This window comes from Saccopteryx leptura, chromosome 5 (assembly GCF_036850995.1).
Source record: "Saccopteryx leptura isolate mSacLep1 chromosome 5, mSacLep1_pri_phased_curated, whole genome shotgun sequence".
Lineage (NCBI taxonomy): Eukaryota > Metazoa > Chordata > Mammalia > Chiroptera > Emballonuridae > Saccopteryx > Saccopteryx leptura.
In genome coordinates, this window is record NC_089507.1 from 203,615,604 (window position 1) to 203,637,699 (window position 22,096).

The window sequence follows — 22,096 nt, forward strand, 5'->3', positions numbered from 1 at the left end:
TACAGAGACAGAGAGAGAGTCAGAGAGAGGGATAGACAGGGACAGACAGACAGGAACGGAGAGAGATGAGAAACATCAATCATCAGTTTTTCGTTGCCACACCTTAGTTCATTGATTGCTTTCTCATATGTGCCTTGACCGTGGACCTTCAGCAGACGGAGTAACCCCTTGCTCGAGCCAGTGACCTTGGGTCCAAGCTGGTGAGCTTTTGCTCAAACCAGATGAGCTGGGCTCAAGCTGGCGACCTCGGGGTCTTGAACCTGGGTCCTCCGCATCCCAGTCGACGCTCTATCCACTGTGCCACTGCCTGGTCAGGCCCAAGTTGATATTTCTTATCAAGGCCCCACTGAACTGTCTTTCTATCAGGCCCTTTGGCATCTTGGCACTGGCTGGGGGAAAATACCACAGGATATGCTGGCCCACCCTCTCCCCAGCCTTCCAAATGCTTTGTTGTAGAGTTCATTTACCTGCGTGTCTCTTCTCCGGACTGATACGGGGACCGGGTCTCCATCACTTCTTTGAAAAACATAGGGCTGGTGATTTTATAGTAGCTGCTCAATAAATGTTTTTTTTTGAATAAAATTATCTTCCAAGAAATAGAAACTAATAAAATCTAAGGGGAAAAATGGGTTATTGGATTTCTCTTTTCAAATGATAATCAGGGTATCCCTTGAAGTAAGCCAGAGTACACAGAGAAGAAGCTTAAGATCCTTTCCTGCCAGGTCATGGGTGTTAACAATTTGCCGTTTTCATCTGTCCTTAACCCCCTTCTGTGTATCTGAAAATATAAACAAGCTTAACCCAGGATGGGGTGGAACTTTCTAGAACTTGGCCATTCTAGCAAAGCATCCCTTATCTCTCACTGCCCTTATCGCCTTCTCCACTTTACTCTGCCTGTAAGATTCTTTCAAGTTTAGATTTAATTATCTGAAAGTGAAGAATAATGGAGACCCTGGCAGAGGGGAATTTTACTTTCCCTCCGAAGGGGGCAGGCTGGAGGATTGTTCCCTGTGGATATGGGGGCCCTGTGTGGCTGGATCTTCCAATTCCTTTGTTTGTTTCAGAGAAGCTAGAAACTGGATTTTCAACCGGTGTGCCATGAGAATTTTTAAAACATGTAATACCTGAGTATTCAATCAGGGGCACTGACCTCTTTTCTCTTAGATTGTCAAATGGAAAAGACTAGGGCCAACACAACACAATAGCCATCCTGTGTAAATGAGTCAAAAGTACAGGGAGTCCTCAGGTTACGACAGTCTCGACATATGACATTTTGAGTTTACGATGCTCACTCCCATGAAAACATAAAAGAATTGAGACGTGAATGTTTTTTCGGCTTACGCTTAAATTTAGAGTCGTATTGATGGACTAGGTGGGCGAACTAGTTTGGTAGTGCCCGGCGGAAGAATACACAGTAACTTGGTGCGAATGAGGAGGTTGGCGTCCCCCAGTACGCTTACCTACACCATTTTGGACTGTTAAAAGTGCAAGTGTTCCATGTGTTGCTTTGTTTGGTGACGTTTTATTATCTTGGCTCCTAAACGAAAGTCAGAGTTTTCAGATGGTAGTGCTTCGAAGAAGAGGAAAGCCACCACGATAGAAGTGAAATTAGACATTGTAAAGAGATCAGAAAAAGGAGAATCAGCATTGAACATTGACCACGTGCTAGGCCTTAGCCGCTCCACTGTAGAAACAATTATCAAGGGTAAAAGACCTTATCCTAGAGCATGTAAAGGGATCAGCCCCTATGAAACTGGCTGTGATTACTCAACAGCGGAGGGGCATAATGATTGAGATGGAGATGGCCAGTTTGGGGGCCGGAAGACCAGCATCAGTGGCATATACCAGTTAGTCTAATGTTGATTCAGGACAAGACTAAACGATTGTTTGAGGCAATAAAAAGTGAAAGGGGAAGGGAGTGAAGAGTCTGTGGCTAGTAGGGGTTGGTTCATGCGTTTCAAACGTCATGACAACTTGCATAACCTTAAGGTGCAGGGTGAAGCTGCTAGTGGAGATAAGAAAGCAGCAAGTGAATTTCCTAATAAAGGTAAGGATGTGTGTGTGTGTGTGTGTGTGTGTGTGTGTGTGTGTGACAGAGACAGAGAGAGGGACAGACAGAAGGGAGAGAGATGAGAAGCATCAATTTTTCGTTGCTGCACCATAGTTGTTCATTGATTGCTTTCTCATATGTGCCTTGGCGGGGGGGGGGGCTACAGCAGAGCGAGTGACCCCTTGCTCAAGCCAGTGACCTTTGGGCTCAAGCCAGTGACCATGGGGTCATGTCAATGATCCCACACTCAAGCCAGTGACCCCGCAGTCAAGCTGGTGAGCCAGCGCTCAAGCTAGCGACCTCGGAGGTTTGAACTTGGGTCCTCTGTGTCCCAGGCCTATGCTCTATCTACTGCGCCACCACCTGGTCAGGCAGTAAGGAATTTTGTTTTACTCACTTTTTCTGTTACTATAGTACAGTGTACAGTACAGTATATTTATGTCCTTTTCCTTTTTCTGTGGCTTAGTTGTGTTTTTATGTTCTTGATTATGATTTTACAACTGCGTTAGGGGATAGGTAAGTGACTTAGGCTAGGGTGTGTTTCGACTTACACCAAAATTCAGGCTATGTCACTGCCGTAGAATCGGAACTGTGTTGTAACCGAGGACCCCTGTCTGCCTAATATATATATATTTTTGAGGATCAGATTGGTAGAAAATAGTATATATTTTTGATGTGCTGTAGAATTTTAGTAATTCGTTTATGTGTACCAGGAGGTGGAAAAGGTTGAATGTTGCTGTCTTAGACTGATAATCCTGGGAGCATCTCATCAGCTGGTGCAAGGGCCTTCTTCTGAATGAGGCGAACTTAGTTTTTGTCTGTCACTTCATTAACTAACCTCACAGTAGTTTTTCGAACCAGGCTGTGATTTCTTGGGTTGGGACCAGATACTCAAGCTCAAGTAGTTGATGAGAGGTGTTTGACAAATGTGAATCTTTCAAACTAGCCTTCATCTCAGGGATTAAGGGACGTGTTGAAAAGAGATCCTCAGATTTAAAAGGGTCTGATAAGAAAAAGAACGGCAGAGAATCTGGACTAAAATATTTGGTTTAAAGGGTCATCACAGTGAGGGGCTTTCCCAGTGTGGAGTATAGATAGTGTTTTCCCTGGAGAATGTCATTCTTTTTTCTTAAACACAGAATGAGTTTAGAACAATAGCTCTCCGCAGGAGGAAGGGAGAGAGCTAGGAAATGATTGGTCCAGATAAACCCGAATTTCCCCCCTTTGGTTCTCAGTAATTGTGTTATTGGCTGCATAGGCTGGCCCATCATGTTCAGGATGTAAATTCTTAATTCCCCACTTTTGGGGGGGAAATTGCTCTTTTAGGCAAGTAACGAGAATGGCTTAGTGCTGGTGGAAAGGGAATTTGCTGCTCTAGTTTCTTTCGGACTCTGAAAGGGCTAGGCTGCCTTTTGTGTAGTCTTCTCTGTTGTGACTTCACAACCCTCCTGCCTTCTTGCTTTGCTGTGAGACATTTTGAGACTAGGGAAGGAAAACTGGAGTTTCCTGTGAGTCAGGTCTGTCGGGCACACCTCGAAGATTTGATTAACCCTGGCCGGTTGCTCACACATGTGGCTGGTCAGGTGTGTGCCTGAGTGAGGCCGTGTGCCAGGCATTGGGCCCCCCACCCCCCAACAAAGCAAGAAAAACTGAAGCTCACATTCTGGATACAAAAAAAACAAGTGAACCAGCAAAAAGGAACGCCATTTTCAAAGAATTTGCAGTGAAGGAAAAGTAAAAGACTTCAACATGATGTAATAAATCGGCTGGAGGCTGGGATGGGCCAGGGAAGGTTTTTCTGGGGAGGTGACATTTGAGCCAAAAGCTGACAAATGGCCAACTATGAGAAAATAAGCCATAGATCATTCTAGATGGAAGGGCCAGCGAGTGCAAATGAGTTTAGCTTGTTTGAGACCTTTGTGTTTTAAGGGTGAGGGAATGGAGGAGTATAGGTGAGCAGGGCCAGTTCCCTGGGGGCATTGCAGGTTTTGAGGAAGAGGGTGGGTACCTAAGCAAGCCCCGTGGGCAGGTTTTCTGTAGGGCCTGCTTCCCTGGTGTGGTTTTGAAGAAGACTGCTATAGAGGAACGGGGGCTTGGATCCGGGTGGCTGCTATAGAGGCTGGACGGAGTCAGAACAGGCAGAAGGGACGCCGGGCAGGGCAGTAGCACTCTGTTGCAGAGCACTTGATTGGTGCGGGTCCCACGTAGGCACTTGCTTTCCATCCTAACCCTGGATGGGCATTCTCAGTGCGATTTGCAGGTTACAGTACTGGGATTCTGAGGTCGGCTCCCTCCCAGTCTTCCTGAGCCTCTTTTGAGAAGGGAGGAGAGTGAGTGCCTTTGGAGGGAGTCCTGGGGATGAAGTTCCATCTGGAAAGGTGGGGCTGGGACCGGGGGCCACCTGGAACGGTCTGCTTTGATCCCAGTGGAAATCCTGAGCCCTGAAGGGCTTTGGAACCTGGTGTGGTTGAACCTGTGCCAGACTGAGAGGACTTCAACAGTGTGCGATTCTCATCAGCGAACCTTTTCCAGAAATGGCCCTGCAAGAGCGAGGCTGGTGCAAATCAAGGTGAAGATACAAAAAGATTTGGGGAAACTGGTTTGAGATTTCTGGGTTACTGTTTGTTCTCTGCCTTGGCTCCTTTGCCCGCAAGGGAATCGTGTTCAGTAATCACTGGTCGCTGTTCCCGGTGCATGCGTTGTCTCACTTAATCCTAACAATTATTATTATTATTATTATTATTATTTTTGTATTTTTCTGAAGCTGGAAACGGGGAGAGACAGACAGACTCCTGCATGCGCCCGACCGGGATCCACCCAGCACGCCCACCAGGGGCGACGCTCTGCCCCTCCGGGGCGTAGCTCTGCCGTGACCAGAGCCACTCTAGCGCCTGGGGCAGAGGCCAAGGAGCCATCCCCAGCGCCTGGGCCATCTTTTGCTCCAATGGAGCCTTGGCTGCAGGAGGGGAAGAGAGAGACAGAGAGGAAGGAGGGGGGGCGTGGAGAAGCAAATGGGCGCTTCTCCTATGTGCCCTGGCTGGGAATCGAACCCGGGTCCCCCGCACGCCAGGCCAATGCTCTACCGCTGAGCCAACCGGCCAGGGCCCTAACAATTCTTTTAGGAGCATTCTAGCAGTTATATAGCTGGGCTGACTGCAGCACTGGGAGGCTGAGGACCTTGCTGAAGGACACGGCCTACATTCTGACCCAGGGGTGTGGCTCCAGAGCCAACGCACTGAACTGTGGTACTGTGTTGACAGTGACCCACACCAAGTGTACCCTTAGTGATGGAGAATGACGAAGTGGCACTCATAACCCTAGGGAAGGCAGGTGACTGGTGCAGTTAAGGAGTGGGACTCAGCTGTGATGGAGTCCCCCACATGCTGCCTTTTTTAAAAAAATTGATCTTAAAGAGAGAAACAGGGAGAGAAAGGTAGGGAGAGGAGCAGGAAACATCACCTCATAGTAGTTGCTTCTCGTTGTGCCTTGACTGCACAAGCCTGGGGTTCGAACCGCCGATCTCCGCATCCCAGGTCAACACTTTATCCACTGTGCCACCACAGGTCAGGCACAGGACGTGGACATCATAGTGCATTGGCTAGGAGTCGAACCCGGGTGTTCTGCGTGGGGCGGGGGGCAGCGACCTAGCCTGCTGCTTTGACCTGCACGCTGACTTTGCCTCTCTTGAGTCTCACCTATGAAATGCGTCCAAAAATGCCCCTCCTACCTCATGGATTCTTGGGGGGGATTCGTAAAGTAGCTTCTTAGTAAACAATATCTGAGACTTGCATGAGCCCTGTTGGGGAAAGAAATAGAGAAATAATTCCCTCTCTATCCCTTCTCCTCCCCCAGGTGCACTTGCGAGTTCCTGTATTTCGCCTGCTCTGCTTTTTGTCCATCTGTAATCAGTTTCTCCTTACTCTATATTTCTATATTGAATATATTCTTGCTCATTCTGTGCTTACTAGCCACTTCATCATGAGCTTGTTTTTCCCTGGGCCTCAGTTTTCTCATCAGTAAGATGGGGATACTTAGTCCTGACCTCTTTGTGAAACTGTAGTGAAGAGTAAGTAAGTTGGTATTTGTATTTAAACAGTGCGCTACAGATAAGTAGTCAACAAAGGATAGCTATTACTACTATTATTTGTTTCTGGCAGTCCTCCCACATGGCCAGTGTCCTTCTCCACAGTTCCCCAGTAGCCCAGGTGGCCAGTAGTTGCTCAGGGACTGTTGACTGACTGGTCCCATTGTTTTCTTGTCTTTGGCATCTGAAGTCAGGCTGCCAGGTGAAACATTGGGCATCATTTTCCTACTTAATGGATGACGATGCCTCTGTGGGTGGTGTGTGTATTTACACAAGGTTAGACCTGCCTGACAGCTCACTGGAGGTTTCTCGACACCAGGGTTTCTCTACCTCGGCTCTGTTGACAGATTGGGTCTGATCATTCTTTGTTAAAGGGCTGTCCTGTGCCCTGTACGGTATTTAGCAGCTGCCCTGGCCTCTCTATGCACTAGATGCCAGTAGCAACCCCTCTGTTTGTCTTGTTGTGACAATCAAAGATGTCTTCAGAGATTGCCAAGGGTGTCCTGAGGGGCCTGGTTGAGAACCAACCACCACATTACACTGTTTTAAACACCTGAACCTCTTAAAAGTGGCACCTGATCAATGCCAGGGGCGTGTTCTGAGCTTCTCTGTGTCAGGGGCCGAGGGTGCAGTGTTGTCCCTGGATGGGACAGTGCCTGGTACATAGTGAAAATCACCCAAATATTAAATATTATCATCCATTTCTCCCATAGCCATAAAAAGTATCTTAGCCTGACCAGTGGTGGCGCAGTGGATAGAGCGTTGACCCGGAATGCTGAGGTCCCAGGTTTGAAACCCTGAGGTTGCTGGCTTGAGCATGGGATCATCGACATGATCCCAGAGTCAATAGCTTGAGCATAAAGGTCAAGGGCTTGAGCAAGGGGTCACTGGTTTGGCTTGAGGCCCCCCCACCCAGGCACATAGGAGAAGCAATCAGTGAATAACTAAAGCGACACAACTACAAGTTGATGCTTCTTATCTCGCTCTCAAAAAAAAAAAAATCTTAGTTAATTGTGATCAGAAAGAATTAAAAAAGGAGCCCAGTGCTCCTGGTTTCCCAGGGGTTTCTGCAGGAAATTGCAAACCCAGAGCCCCCTCGGCCCCTGTTTCTTTCACCAGGTTCTATTTCTGGCCTCTTTACTCCTGGGTTTTCTGTGCACTACTACATAGAGACGTGATTCCCTTTTTATTCCATTTTCTGGCTGCATCACGAGTTTCTTTGCACCTCCGTCCCGTTGATGACAGTGAAGTTGCTTCCCATCCTTGGCTTCCGCATGGGGTGCGGCAGTGGCTACACTGACCATCCTCTGGGCACTCCCGGGCCTTTGGGCCACAGGACACATTCTTAGAATCCCCGCTGATATCTGGGTGATGGTAAGCAGCTTTTTGAGCAGTGTAATTTGGGTGACGTTATGGGTCTGAAATCTTCGCCTCCCCCAACAGGAGCACGATGAGGTGACTGTAGAGGGTCTGTCCCTTCTTCCCTGGCGCTTTAGAGAATTTTCCTGCCTTCATTAATTATGGCGGCTTTTAGAGCGGGCCAGACCCCCACCCAGGACGTGGGGGTGCCTGGTTATTAGCGACACCTCTTTCTTCATCTGGCCTTTTCCTGAAGCCTCCGTAGTTCCCTATTCTGCTCACAGCCTGCTTCTCTGCTTCAGCCGCCCGCGGAGTCGGTTTTTGTTTCCGAATGGGTCCTCTGATGCTGCAGTTCCCCCATTGCAATTTGCAAGCCACCCACCAGCACCTGAGCATTCTCGAACCTGATCTGGGGGGCGGGGCGGGGCGCCGCAGTCCCCACGGTCCCCACAGCCTGGATAAATAATGCAAACGGGTTTCAGCCACCAGAACCGGCTCCTGCGAAAACTCTCCTCGGCCAGCCGTGATGTAAAGGCCAAAGGCAACCGGTTATTCCACATTTTCCTGGTGGTGGTTTGGCTGTTTGAAGGGCCTCACATATATAGTACACACGTGGGACACAGCCTTCGGGGCCTCGGGCCTGCGGAAGGGGGTGGGTGGGGTGCAGTGGCTTCTGGTTGGTAAGGAGTCGGGTCCTGCCTCCCCTCTCTGGGCAAAATTTGAAAAAGCTTGGCATCCTTGAATCAGGAAATTACTGTTGAGATGTTGTTGTTTTTTCCAGAAGGCCTCATCCCAGCGGAGGGGGAGAAAGGACTGCTGTGGCTGCAATTGCCTCTAGTTGTTGAGGGCCAAACAGCGAATTCATTTGTAAATCAGCCTCTTTTCCCTAGATTGGAGCAATTTCTGTCCTGCCAGGAGGGTTTGGAAGTTCGTCTTTTACATATGAATGTACCCTTTAATCACCATTTCTGTGTGTGTGTGTGTGTGTGTGTGAGAGAGAGAGAGAGAGAGAGAGAGAGAGAGAGAGAGAGAGAGAGAGAGAGAGAGAAGGAAGAAAGGAGACTCTATAAATAGTAGGAAGATGGTTTTCTCATTTCTAGGAGAGGCTCATTAGAACTAAAGACAATTTGAAACAATAAATGATTATTAAAAAGCAAAAACCACCTTTGCAAACCACCCCAGCTCCCTTCTGCTGTCCTCAACTCCAGCCAGCAGAACAAATGTAAGTTGTGTTTATTCACATCCGGTGAAATAAATGGCTGTTCAGTGCAGTGCAGTGAAGACGTTCAGCTTAGCCGCCTGTCTGTCCAGGGTGATGAATTAGAGCCGAAAGCCCCGGGACACGAAGGCACGTCGCCCTGCCCCAGACTGCCTGATGGCAGAGAGGTGAGGGTGTCCTTGCCCCCCTCCCCCCGCCCCTCGGGAGAGACCCAGTGCGAACAAGCCAGGGCTGACCTGGTAAGTAGTGGCTCTTAGCCTGTCCTCTGCCTCTTCCTCCTCCCCCTGGGAGAGGCCGCCGAGGATCCGGAAGCAGGAATGTCTGCAGTGTGTGAGCCTCTGTTCTCTGTCAAAGAGAGGCCAGGCCCTCTGTGAGCCGCAGCGCCATCTCAATGGCAGGTAAGCGCCCCTCTAACTAGGGTTACCTGCCGGTTCGCTTGCTTTGCCAACGAGGTACCCGGGATTCCTGGCACATTGACCTTTACCTACATTGAGAGTGACCCTTTTGTTCCACTGCCTCATTCCTATTCCAGCCTTTCTTCTCCGGATCTGGCTGAGAAGTTCACATTCACATGCGGTGGAGAACCGTTTAGAAGCCCAGCGTAGGCCAGAGAGCAGCCTTTCTGAAGGAGGCTGTGGCCTCGTCTCCCAGCTGCTGTGGGTCCGGGAGATGTTCTGTGTGTGAGCAGATGGTTGGCTCCAGGGTTGTTTTTGCTTGTGTTCCTGGTGGCTTGGGCATTCTCTGCTGTCAGGAAAACGATGCCCCCACCCCAACCCCCGTTTTTTTGCTTCTGATTTCTCATGTCTGTTCTGGGCCTGGAGGAAGTTCATGGCTTTTGTTTTATTATGATGTAATTACTGGCTGGAGAGGGCCCTGACATTCCTGGGGAGGGAGGCCTGTCTGAGTACCTGCTCTGTCTTTGGGAAATGCTTTGGAAATGATCAACTAGGCTCTGCTTTGTGAGGTCATGTTTGAAAAGGCCACGGGGAGGGTTGGCGACTACACTGGTGCCCGAGCCAGTGCAGGCCTCTGCCCCTGCCCCTGCCCCTGCCTTCACAAGTACCCGAGGAAACTCGACGGTCTGATGGAAATGGAGAGATCATGTCCTGGACTATTACGGTCTCCGCTTTATAGCCTGGCACTTCCATTAACATTGAACCTGCTGCATTAATTTAACATGCTTGTCTGAGAAACCAAGCAATGTTTTTTGGGGAAGGGTGTTGGAGGAGGGAGAAGAAAGAAGAAGAAGAAGATGAGGAGGAATACTTGTTGGTTTTAAAAAATAGCTACCTTTTATTGAATGCATACTCTTTGCCAGGTATTACACTAATGGCTTCACATGAATTAACTCATTCAATTCTTCTGTAACTCCACGAGGTACTACGATGTCCGCCTCAGGGCAGAATGTTGGCACAGAGGTTCTCAGTAGCTTTCTTAAGGCCCCATGCTGGGCATCAGCAGAACTAGGCTTCCAACCACTGTGACACCGTTTGTGTCACCTGGACCAGGTCTAGCAGAGTATGTGCTCGACTTCCGGAGGGTGACCAAACTCATCCTGGTTTGCCTGAGTCTGTCCATTTCCGGGCAACCAGCGGTTTGCTCATTCTACTTCTGTGGCCCATGATGCCTGTTGACGGAGTTTCTTTTTTGTTCAGGCCCCAGGAGTCTTTGCTCTCGACATCATTAAGGAAATTTAACACCCACAAAAACACATCACAGGCTGGTTCTTGTGGGGGAAGGGCCCCAGCCTTTCAGCTGGGGCCCTTCCCCTCTGGAGGATATAATTCCCTGTAATGGCGTGTCATTTCCTAGCCTTTAGAGAATTGTGAGTGCTGTGACTCAGGCTCCGGATGTGGGTGGGGGCGGGGTAACTGCTGTGGTCTGTCTGGGACACCTGGATGGAGATGGGAAAGGGTGTCAGGAGGGGAGATGGCCATGGAGAGTGTCCCCCAGCCTGTTTTTGTGGCACAGGTCAGGTTCTGGTGCCACCATTGGAAGATTGGGAGGCGAACATGCCTCCTGGGGACGGTCTTTGAGAGATTGGTGTGCATCATCAATGAGGGACAAACAGGATTCCCTGTCTTTCTCGGAACTCCTTATCATCCCCCACCCCATACCACCATCTACAGTAGAGGAAGAAAAATGCAAAATGAGAGCGTGCTCTTAAAACACAGACCCACAGATGAATTAGGAAGTCATCTTGCTACAGAGCTCAGAGAAGCCTCTCCCTGGCGTGAGGCCATGCATGGGCCTCCGGGTCGCACTGTCTGGGTTCAAATCTCAGTCCCGCCACTTGTGTGACCTTAGGGCAGTGGCTTAGAGGGAAGGACCTGAAAAGCATTTAGAACACTGCCCGGTACATTGTATGAAATAAAAGAAAGTCTTAGTTGTTAATACTGCGTCTCAGGAAAGGGAGGAGGCTGGGTTATCTATCTTGAAGTACGGGGTCCTTTAAGTCAAGGTGCACCTAGGAATAGGCTGAGCAGGATTATTTCTGGGGTCCACAAGGCGCTGGTTCGGGAGCCATCTCATCACATGCTCGGTTCCTAATACCCAGAGACCTTCCCATATTATTAAGATTTCAGTGAACTGTCACAAGGAGGGGGCGTGCGCCATGCCAAGCCGTTTTCCTGAGTCATTGCTCTGTCCTTTTCCTCGCTCTGCTTTCTTTCCTCGCCCACATTAACTGCTTCACAGCCAGACTTACTTTTGGGGGTGGGGGCATAAAGCAGGCGATTGCCTCCGGGCCAGCCCAGTGGCATCGCAGGTCCTGCTACCTCCCAGAAAGGGCTTGCAGATCAAGGGTGAACCATTTCCCTGGTGATTCAGTCTACAGAGGCAGTTTGTCATTGTTCCAGGTTCATAGATGAAATGCATTTAGCAATACATCCTCATCAGAATTAAATCATTAAAGAAGGAAGAAAAATACTTGACTCAGCTTTCTGGAAAAGGTCTTCAAGGCAGCTTCGTTACCATGACTACCGTGAGGTCCATAGCACTCGCCGATTGACCACCACGACAGGCCTGGCTCCCACTGCGGTGGGTGGGTTTTTATGTCAGAATGCTGACACGTGCTGTCTTATCCCTCTGAAGGCCGCCATTGCCCAATTTTTCTCCCTGAGAGCCTTCATGGAAAGCTGTTGCTGTTGATAGATGTGCCTGGTGTTGGGAACCTATTAAATTTCTACCCTTTGGATGCAACCGCCAAAGTCTTATTAACTCCGGTGTGTTTGTAACCAGGAACAGAACTGAGGTCTTTATATATTTTGTTGAGACTAGAAGGTTGGGATCCTTTGAGGCACGGGCAGCCTTGGGTCAGAGTCCTCATCTTGCCAAGTGGGTCCCCTGTTTAAACTCCTTTTGTTTCCTTGTGGGCTCCTTAGCTGTAAATTGTTTACTAGTGTATTCATTTCTAGTGATTCTCCGTGCCGCCCCCTTTATTTCCCGTGGAATTAAAGACTGTGAAAGTTCAAAGGGGACTGTAAGATCCTCTAGCCTAGCCCTGCACTTTGTCATCTCTACTGCTGATGACCCCTGGAGAAGGTGGAGTAGGCATGGTTCTTCCCAGGAAAGCGCTTCCACGTCCAGAGCAGGTGGCACATGGATCATGGGTCCCGACCTTGCATTCTTGGGCTCTAGGTGAGACCAGCTGGTCTGGCTACTTCTCTCCCCTCCTCCCGTTTTACAGGTGTGGCCCTGGGACCCTGAGAAGTGGAGACTTGCCTGGAGTTGTCTCCTCTTTGGCTGTCTTTATTCTCTTGCCTGGTCTCCTCGCTTGATTTCTATTTCCTCAGTCCTGAACCAACCCCACAAGTAGTGGTTGGGGGAAGGAGAGGAGATTGGCTTATCTGGGTGGGACAGGATTCTCTAGACTTGAGAACTCAGAGTCCAGCCCTACACGCACACCTGAGAGCATCTCAAACCAGTGTGCACCTGAGTCCTCCAGAGGGCTTATTAAAAACCACAGATGGCCGGGCCCTCTCCGAGGATTTCTGGTTTTGCAGCTCCAGTGTGGGGCCTGAGAAGATGCATTTCTTGCAAGTTCCCAGCTGCAGCTTGGATGGGAACCAACTTAGACTGCCTAAGGGGGAACTGGTGCCGGTTCTGGCTTCAGAGGTTGACTACCGTGGGCGTGGGCGGGGCCGTCCCTGCTCAGCGGGAGCACTCCTCTGGGAGTGTTTGGGAGGCCTGTGCGGGTGCTTTTTGTTGCTAGCGTTTGGGAGTGCTGATGTCATTGAGTGGGAGGGTGCTGAGGTCCTCTGCAGTGGGGAAGAGCCGTCCCTTCCAAAATCCAGTAGTGCGTGTTCCAGTGAGAAACATCAGAACATGCTACTTTATTTCCCCCCAGCACGCCCTGATTTTCCCGTTGGCGTGTCTTTCCTCCTGCACTTTTCTGCCTTCCTAATTTACCCACCAATGGAGCAGAACACACAAAATCAAAACCACTGCCCAGTTGCTTTCAGTGTTTGCCTGGCCAGGATGTCGCTTCTACTGGGACACATCTGGAAGTTCCCTTCACCTTTTTATGGGGGGGGGGGAGGGGGGAGACAGAGAGAGTCAAGAGAGAGGGACAGATAGGGACAGACAGACAGAAAGGGAGAGAGATGAGAAACATTAAGTCTTTCTTGCGGTTCCTTAGTTGTTCACTGATTGCTTTCTCATATGTGCCTTGACTGCGGGCCTTCAGCAGACCGAGTGATCCCTTGCTCGAGCCAGCGGCCTTGGGTTCAAGCTGGTGAGCTTTGCTCAAACCAGATGAGCCCGCGCTTAAGCTGGCGACCTCGGGGTCTTGAACCTGGGACCTCCGCATCCCAGTCCGACACTCTATGCACTGCGCCACCGCCTTGTCAGGCCCTTCAACTTTCTTAAACACCGATCCCCAGACACCTGAGCAGAGATTTGTGGCTTTATCAGATCTGCATAGAACAAATTCCAAACACCTTTCTTTGATCAGCCCCAATTTTGTCCATATGGTGACTTTTTAAAAAAATTTGAATCAGACCTCTGCCATCCGCTCATTACTGGCTTTCGTTTGCACTTACTGCCTTTTTTTTTTTTTTTAATATGAAATTGAACCTCTTAAACACTTCATTATTTTATTTTGATAAGTTGTCCAGGCACATGGCACAGTACACCCAGCAGGTTCTCCTCCCCTGAGGCGACCACCAGATCCCATTTGGAGCTCTTCCGGCGCTTTTGTGTTCATCCAGGAATATTCTAGGCTCATGCAAGCAGGGAGACACATATATTACAGCTTTTGGGGGATTATGTGTTTTGGTCCATTAATGGTGCTAGACATGTGTTGCTTTTCTTTTTAACCCGATGGAGAAGCGTGGAGATCATCAGACCTCAACGCACGGGTAGGTCCTCATTCCTCCTAAGGGCTGCAGAAAGGCACACTGTGTGGCTGGAGTGTGTTATTAGACCGGTCCTCTCTTCGTGGGCTCTGAGGTCGTGTCCAGCCTTAGGTTTGGTGCACGGTGCTGCAGAGGGGTCATCTTGTGTGTGCTGTGCTCCTCTGTGATGTCTGTAGACTGTGCTCCAAGGAGACTGGGGTCGAAGACTGAGAGTTTGGAAGGTGGACGGGGTGAGGATCCTGGTGGGAATGAGGCTCATTTTCCTGGGGAATGGGCCAATCCCGGCTGCCCCTTGTGAGTGAGTTTTCTCACTAACTAGCCGTCATGTGCCTCTGGCCCCACCCCTTGGGCTCTCTAGGCCTTTGTTTTGATGTCTGCGCCCCCCGACCTCTGGGGTCCCTTCTCCCTCCCTCAAGGTACCTGTGGTTAGCATTTAATTTCCTCTCAGGGCTGTGTCTCCGCAGAGACCCTGCCCGTGGGTTTAGGATTTTCCTGAAGCCTGTCTGGGGAGACTGGAGAGTGCCATCCCAGGGACAGGATTTTGTCACAGCAGCTCATTGTCTTGCTTTGTGAGCGTGACGCAGTACGCTCCACCTCTCAGACCAAAGTGAACCATGAGGAGGCCTTGCATGTGGCCAGGCTGGACCCTGTGAATCTGCCCCCAGCGACTCCTGTCCAGACACGGAGGACGGTGACAGGCCGAGCAGCCTGCATGCTGGGACTCGCCTGAGCTTCAAACTGGAGGAGGAACGTCGGCAGGCCTATCTTTGGGGATAATCATCCTTCAGGATTTCATGTCCCATCCCATCACCTGTACTCTCCGCATAGCTCTTCCCTGTAGCTTGCTTTTCTCAGCACGTGAGGTGCGCAGGCCGGGCCGCTGTATCTTCCCTAAGCTAACGAGACAGCTGTCGGGCATGGAATGGCTGCACAGGTTTGCAGGTGAAGATTGGATGGTGATGGAAATGTATTTGTGTTTAAATGAGATTCTAGGAGAATTAAAATAGAAAAGAGTGGATTGACAAAGGTGAGGGTGACAGTTTACAGATGAGAATCAGTGAGAATGTAATTTGTGTCAATCTCTTATGAAGGAGGGTTGCAAACCTAATGCCCACTGGTGGGTGGGCCATAACTTTCTGGTGGGTGAGTTTTATATATATATAAATACACCCCCATTGATTGATTTTTACAGAGACAGGAATGGGGGGGGGAGGAAAGCATTCATTTTGTTGTTCCCCTTAGTTGTATGCCCATTGGTCACTTCCTGTATGTGCCCTGACCAGGGATCAAACCCACAACCTTGGCGTTTTGGGATGATGTTCCAAGCAACTGAGCTAGCTGGCCAGGGCTGTGGGTTATGTTCTTTATATGTTGTTAGCCTGATAAACGTGAATAAGGGTTGTCTTCCACAAAGAAGTATGTTTGCCTTTGTTTTCTTAAACGTGTGGCCTTCCTGGTGTATCTTGCGTGGTTTCCTGCTTTTGCCATCAGGAACGGATGTGGAGAAGAAATATATTTCTATGGGATAAGGACGATACCGGTGCCTCTTGACAGCTCATGGAAGCTTGGTCATCGCCTTGTCAGCACAGATCAGGGAAGGGTGGGGACTGTGGCAAACTGAAGGGCATGTTTTCATGTAAAAATGGCTGGCTGGTGTTCAGCTCTGTCTGTTGCCATAGGCCCTAGAATGCTCTGATCTGTTTTTTTTAAAGAAAAGCCAAAAATCTAGGTTATTTTGTGAGGTCTCCCAATTTTTATATTTTGGCAGCAAATGAAAATTTTTACAAAAATGGTATGTAGGCCAAAGAAAGATTGTCTGACCTCTGAGATAGGTAACAAAGGGGAGGGTGGGTGGGTGGGTGTATTCTAGAAGGAGGGGAACACAGAAATGGCATTGGCTTTGGGGACGAATTGTGTTGTGTCCTTCACGCCCCCTCCGTAAGGGGGCCTGGGCCTCCCTGACTGCTTTCAAATATGTGGTCCTGTGTCTCTTTCAGATCCTGGCTCCACAGAAAGAATGGCCCAGAAAAGAAAGTTCCCCAGCCCTCCACATTCTTCCAATGGCCACTCGCCACAGGACACATCAGCAAGCCCCATTAAAAAGAAAAAGAAACCTGGCTTACTGAACAGTAACAATAAGGAGCAGGTAAAGGGCCACCGGGAATGGTGTGCACAGCAGGGGGACGGAGCCGCAGTGAGAAGTACTGTAGGTTCTCCGGGTTTTTCTGAGAGCCGGCGTCCTTGGCGTTAAGCAATCTGTCTGCCTTACTCCGGCTGTCGTTGGCATAGGACAAAAAAAAAAAAAAGGGCAGCTCAGAATGGGCCTGTGTAGAAATCTCTGGCGGGTCTTCAGATCTGGTCTGGGGACAGGGCAGTGACCCAGATGAGATGAAGATTCTGTGCTGTAGTGGGGAGCAGCTATTCCTGGGGTGGCTGTTTCATACTTTAGGGCTGTTTCCCCCATGTGGCCGGAGGGTTTTTCCCTCCTGGGCCACGCCAGCAGGATGGTTCTCACCTCTGCCTGGAGGGGTTTGGGCAGCCGAGGCATGCTCCCTTCTGGTCTCAGTTTTCTCATCTGTAAAATAATGGGTGTAGGTCTGTGGTGAGAGACAGCTGCTCTCCCCGCCCCCTGCTCTTGGCAAACTTTGGTAATTAGTCACCATTCCTTCTCATGGTGCATGGATCTTGGACAGCAGAGCCCCCTTCCCTGGGCACAGGGACCAATCAACTCGATATGAACGTCTGTTGACCATCTTGGATCTTGCTAAAGAAACCTTCTAGCTTTAAAATTCTCTGATGCAGGCTAGATAGAGTTCTGATTTAAAACAATGTGAGGTCCTTTTGTGGACTGTGAGGCCAAACCTCCTGGCACCAGAGGAGACAGAACGGCCCGTGGTTCTGGTACCACTTAGGCCAGGGATTCCTCAGATGTGTTCATGCATTTCACGTGTACAGAATGCTGAAGTGGGCTCTGGGGATCTGAGGTTGAATAAAAACAAGATGATTGCTTTCACAGGAAGAGACCTAGCAGTGGTTAAATGCCCAGAACTGTGAGAGAGGACGTTTCTGCACACTAATCTATTTCCATTCTCAAATTATATAGTGAAATGCCAGCGCTGCTTCGCTCCGTGGCTGTGGGCAAGTTAACCTCTTTGTGCCTAGTCCTCCCGGCTGCTGAAATGGTGATAATGACACTCCTCCTGCTCATTTCCTCAGGTTGTTGAGATGAATTGAACCAAATGACATAAATAATAATAAGGAAAATTAAGCCAGGCTCTGCGCTGAGGGGAATGATCACACCAACCGTATGTGCAGTAATTTAACAACAGCTCTAGGAATAGCCTGGACCTGTGCTGTTCAGTGTGATAGTCACAAGCCATGTGTGGCCATTGAGTACTTGCAAAATGGCAAATGTGACCAAGGGACTGAATTTCTAATTGAATTTACATGTAAGTGGCTGTCTGTGGTTATAGCTACTGGGTTGGACATTGCTGGTCTAATCCTATTAGAGGAGAAGAAACTGGTGGGACCTAAATAAATTTCTGGGGGAATTGCCATTTGAAAAAACCATCTTTAATAGTGTTGGTAATAATGAAACCAAAAGTAGTGTCCTGTTGTAATCACTTTTCTGTGTTAATCTTTATTTTTTTTAAAACTGAGCTATAATTGACATAGGACGTTATATTAGTTTCAGATCTTTCCTCCTTCCCCGCCCATTTCCAGGTTTCTCTGTTAACTGTTTATAATAACCCTGTGAGGGAGGTCTGTAATCATCTTCATTTTATAGACGGCGCAGGGGTTCAGTGAGGTTACCTTGCCTCCTCAGACCTGAGAGTAAGAAGCTGCTTTTGAGCTTAGGTCTGCCTGTCACCCAGGAGCTACCTCAGCAGTTGGGATTAAAGGCTAAGAAAGAAAGATGAAAGCCACAGATAATCCCGAAACCTTTTTTTAGCCAGTCATTAACTTCCTGGGCAGACACTTTCCTACCAGTTTTCCTTGCGTCACTAAGCAGATGTTGTCCCCTCCTGGTGCCTCCGCCTTGTGTGTCCGCACAGGCACACGCCCTTTGTGAGCCCCGACCTGTCTTTTAAGGACTGGCTCTCATCTCTTTCCAGAAGCTGATCAGCTCGGACAGTTCACACACTGTTCTCTCCCTTCCCCACCTGTGTGTCAATACCACGTCTGTGACACTGAAACCTCAAGTCTGTGGTCCGCTCTGGATGCTCAGTCTCACAGAACTGGCCAGTGTCCCGACGACTGCCGTCTCCCCAGAGTTTGACCCAGGGTGGAGGTTGTGAATGCAGAACATGCTCAGGGTGAGAAAAATAACAGAGCCTGGGTGACCAGACACGGACTGTGATCATGCTCCGGTTTGTCACCTTCAGTCCTGGTAGAAGAGATCTCAGGACTGTGGCCCTGGAGGGAGAATGTTGCAGACCAAGTGACCGGGCTCTTTCTAGTCCCCACTGCATCTGGGGAACTGGCTTTGTGACCTTGGCAGTTCCCTCCCTCCCACTTCCTCCCTCCCTTTATCAAAGGATTGAGAAATAGTTGCTAATAGACTTAGACAAAATAGCCCGAAATATACTTTGATCATATATGGCAAAGGAATCATGGGGCCTCTCCTCACCTCTGAGTACAGGGTATGTACCTATCTATCATAAATGGGTGGGCTAGGACTTACTGTGTTGGGTCCGTGCATTATTTTAAAAACTGGGACATTTCACAGAAGTCCTTTGTTGGGCAGGGGCGGTGTATTAGCAGTTGAGCCAGTAGGATGGCTGACATCTTCCTGAGGTCGGGCGGCGCCATGGGACGGGCCTGCCTCGCTGCCTTGGGCCCTGGAGCCGAGTGGAAGTGCTCCCAGAGGGTGGGCACGAGCTCTGCCAGGCTGAATGCCAGGGCCGCTACTCACTCTCCAGGGACAGGCGGTTTGTCTTTTGTAAGACCCATGCGTTAATCCAATGTGGAGAACAAAAGCTGGAACGAGGACTCTACTGACTTACGTTACCCGCACGGCCCTTGTAGGGTTTGAATGTGTGAACCCCCATGCTTCCCACGTGTGTACCTTGTGCTTACACAACAGTCAGAGCATCTCTGGCTTAGGCGAACTATAGCCAGGTGTTGCAAACTATAGCCTGTGGGCCAGATGTGGCCCAGAGCCTGTCTTCTCAGTTTAATTTTAAAATTAAAAACATTAAAAAAAATTTTTAATGACAGTTTACATTCAGTATTGCTTTGTATGAGCTTCAGGTGTACAGCATAGTGGTTAGAGAGCCATGGACTTGACCGAGTGGCCTCCTCCCCTATATTTCCGGTATCCACCTGGCACTATTGTATCTACAGCCTGTTTTTGTCAAGTTTTATTGGCCCACAGCCATGTTCATTCATTTACATGTTGTCTGTGTTGGTTTTGTGCTGCGGTGGCCGAGTTCAGTAGTTGTGAATGGACACCAGGTGACCCGCGAAGCCTTCATTCAGTATTAGCTGTCGTCTTTCTAGAACCCCTTATAGGGAAAGTTGGCTGGTTCCTGGTGTAGACCGAGGTACTCCGGAAGGAGTGAACGAGCCTGTCTGTGTTTTGTTAGCCACCCTGTGGGAGAAGCAGGGGAATGGGAGCATCTGCTCTCACAGAGTCTGTAGTCCTGTAATAACACAGGTTACAACCTGTTCGCCTTACCAGAAGGCTGGTAACACACCCTATACTGGTGGGGGTGAAGACTCATAACTCATTTGACCTGAAATGATTTGCTTTTCCTGTTTTAAAAGTTCCATATTGGTTATCAGATTATTTCGATGGAGCAGGAAACATTTACAAGCAGCAGATAAGGCAGGTATCTGATTGACAAGGAGATTACCAGGGAGCTAGGTCTCGGCGGCAATTTCCCTGCTTCAGGAAAGGATGAAATTTCCTGAAAAGAGATGGGAGCAGCATGGCTCCGTGATCCTCAAGTTCTCATGATCCTCCCGGGAACGCCCACTCGGCCCAGCCAGGTGTGGGGTGGGGGAAGGACATGGGGGATACATAACTTGGAAGAGGCAGTCAGTACCCTGGCTCCTCTGAGGTAGGGAGGACGTGGGTTGCTGATTGGGGAGATGAGCTGTCATATTTGAGTTTTCCAGTTTTGTTTAGATCCTAATGACTCTTCCTGTGCTATTATTACTAACTTACTGAAAGGAAGTCGAAAACTGCAATGTGGCTCCCTGGCTCACTGTTCTCTTGCAGAAGCCACGGAAGCACCCTAGACGACCCTAACTCAGGGTAGGGATAGTTCTGCTTGCCTGACATGTACACTTTAGCGTTTTGTTATATTTTTTTTAAATTTTAGTTTAATTTTTTTAGAAAGAGAGAGACATCAATTTGTTGTTCTACTTATTTATGCACTTACTGGTTGATTTTTGTATGCACCCTGACCTGGAATCAAACCTGTTATCTTTGCATATCAGGATGACACTTTAACTAGCTGGTCTAGCTGGCCAGGGTTGTGTAGTTTAATTTTGTGTGTGTGTGTGTGTGTGTGTGACAGAGAGAGACACAGGGACAGAGAGGGACAGATAGACAGGAAGGAAGAGAGATGAGAAGCATCAATTCTTCGTTGTGGCTCCTTAGTTGTTCATTGATTACTTTCTCATATGCGCCTTGACTGGGAGGCTATAGCAGAGCGAGTGACCCCTTGCTCAAGCCTGAGACCTTGAGCTCAAGCCAACGACCATGGGGTCATGTCTATGATCTCATGCTCAAGCCAGTGACCCCATGCTCCAGCTGGCAACCTCGGGGTTTCAAACCTGGGTCCTCTGTGTCCCAGTCTGACACCCTATCCACTGTGCCACCACCTGGTTAGGCAGTGTAATTTTCAATAGGAGTTTTTTCTTTTCTAAGCACCCAAAGAAATTCAAACAGCCATTTTCCTAGGTCGATAGCAAACCTGCTACATTCGTATTAGCCTCTCAGTTGAGAGGTATTTAGCAATGTCTGGAGACATTTTGGGTTGTCACAGTTTTGTGCATGGGCAGTGCTACCGGATCCAGCTGGGTACACTGCTAAGCGTCCCACACACAGTACACAGGACAGCTCCGCTCCTTCCCCCGGATGTCTGGCTCCACATGTCAATAGTGATGAAGTTTGCTGTAGATGCTATTAGCTTTTTATGTCCCCATCTATTATATTTCTAGTGCCTTCCAGATTTTCAGATTTGTTTTCCCTTCTAGCTTATTGCATTCGACAGATTATTTTAGAACTGCAGGGAGTGTTCTCTGAGGGGGTCACTCAATCATCAGAATCTCTTCTGCATTCAGCACCATCTTATACGGGGCAAAGGGGCAAGAAGTAGTTCTGGGACACCTAGGTTTGAGGCCTTACACTGGGCTTGGGGGGGTCAGATAACTTTTTTTTCTTTTTAAATAATGGAGAAAGAGAGACAGACAGGAAGGGAGAGAGATGAAAAACATCAGCTTGTAGTTGTAGCACTGCAGTTGTTCATTGATTGCTTCTCACATGTGCCTTGACCTGGGGGCTCCAGTTGAGCTAGTGACCCCTTGCTCAAGCCAGCGACCTTGCGCTTCAAGCCAGCAACCTTGGGCTCAAGCCAGAGACATTATGCTCCAAGCCAGTGACCTTTGGACTCAAGCCAGTGACCATGGGATCATGTCTGTGATCCCAATCTTAAGCTGGTGACCCCGCACTCAAGACAGATGAGCCCACGCATGAGCCAGGGTGACCTTGGGGTTTCAAACCTGGGTCTTCAGCATCCCGGGTTGATGCTCGATGCTCTGTTCACTATGCCACCACCTGGCCAGGCAATTTTATTTTCTAATGACAGTTTACATTCCATGTTATCTTGTATTAGTTTCAGGTGTGCAGCATAGTGGTGAGACAGTCATGTACTTTACAATACTCCCCTGATAATTCAAGTACTCACCTGGCACCATACATACTTATTACAATGTTACTGACTGTATTCCCTGTGCTGTACTTCACATCCCCGGGACTGTTTTGTAACTGCCAATTTGTACTTCTCCATCCCTTC

General features: G+C 49.0%; 1 protein-coding gene across 23 annotated transcripts in view; it reads left to right on the top strand.

The window, feature by feature from the left end:
- Nucleotides 1–22,096, top strand: part of ZMYND8 (zinc finger MYND-type containing 8) — a 122,647-nt gene that overhangs the window by 22,704 nt on the left and 77,847 nt on the right. For 22 of the 23 annotated variants that reach the window (XM_066387579.1, XM_066387583.1, XM_066387581.1 and 19 more), the window contains one exon: nucleotides 16,067–16,215. In XM_066387579.1, coding sequence (XP_066243676.1) covers nucleotides 16,067–16,215 — 149 coding nt within the window. Of the gene's footprint in view, nucleotides 1–14,991; nucleotides 15,012–16,066; nucleotides 16,216–22,096 lie in introns of those variants that run through there. The other variant, XM_066387585.1, reaches the window with a different exon arrangement.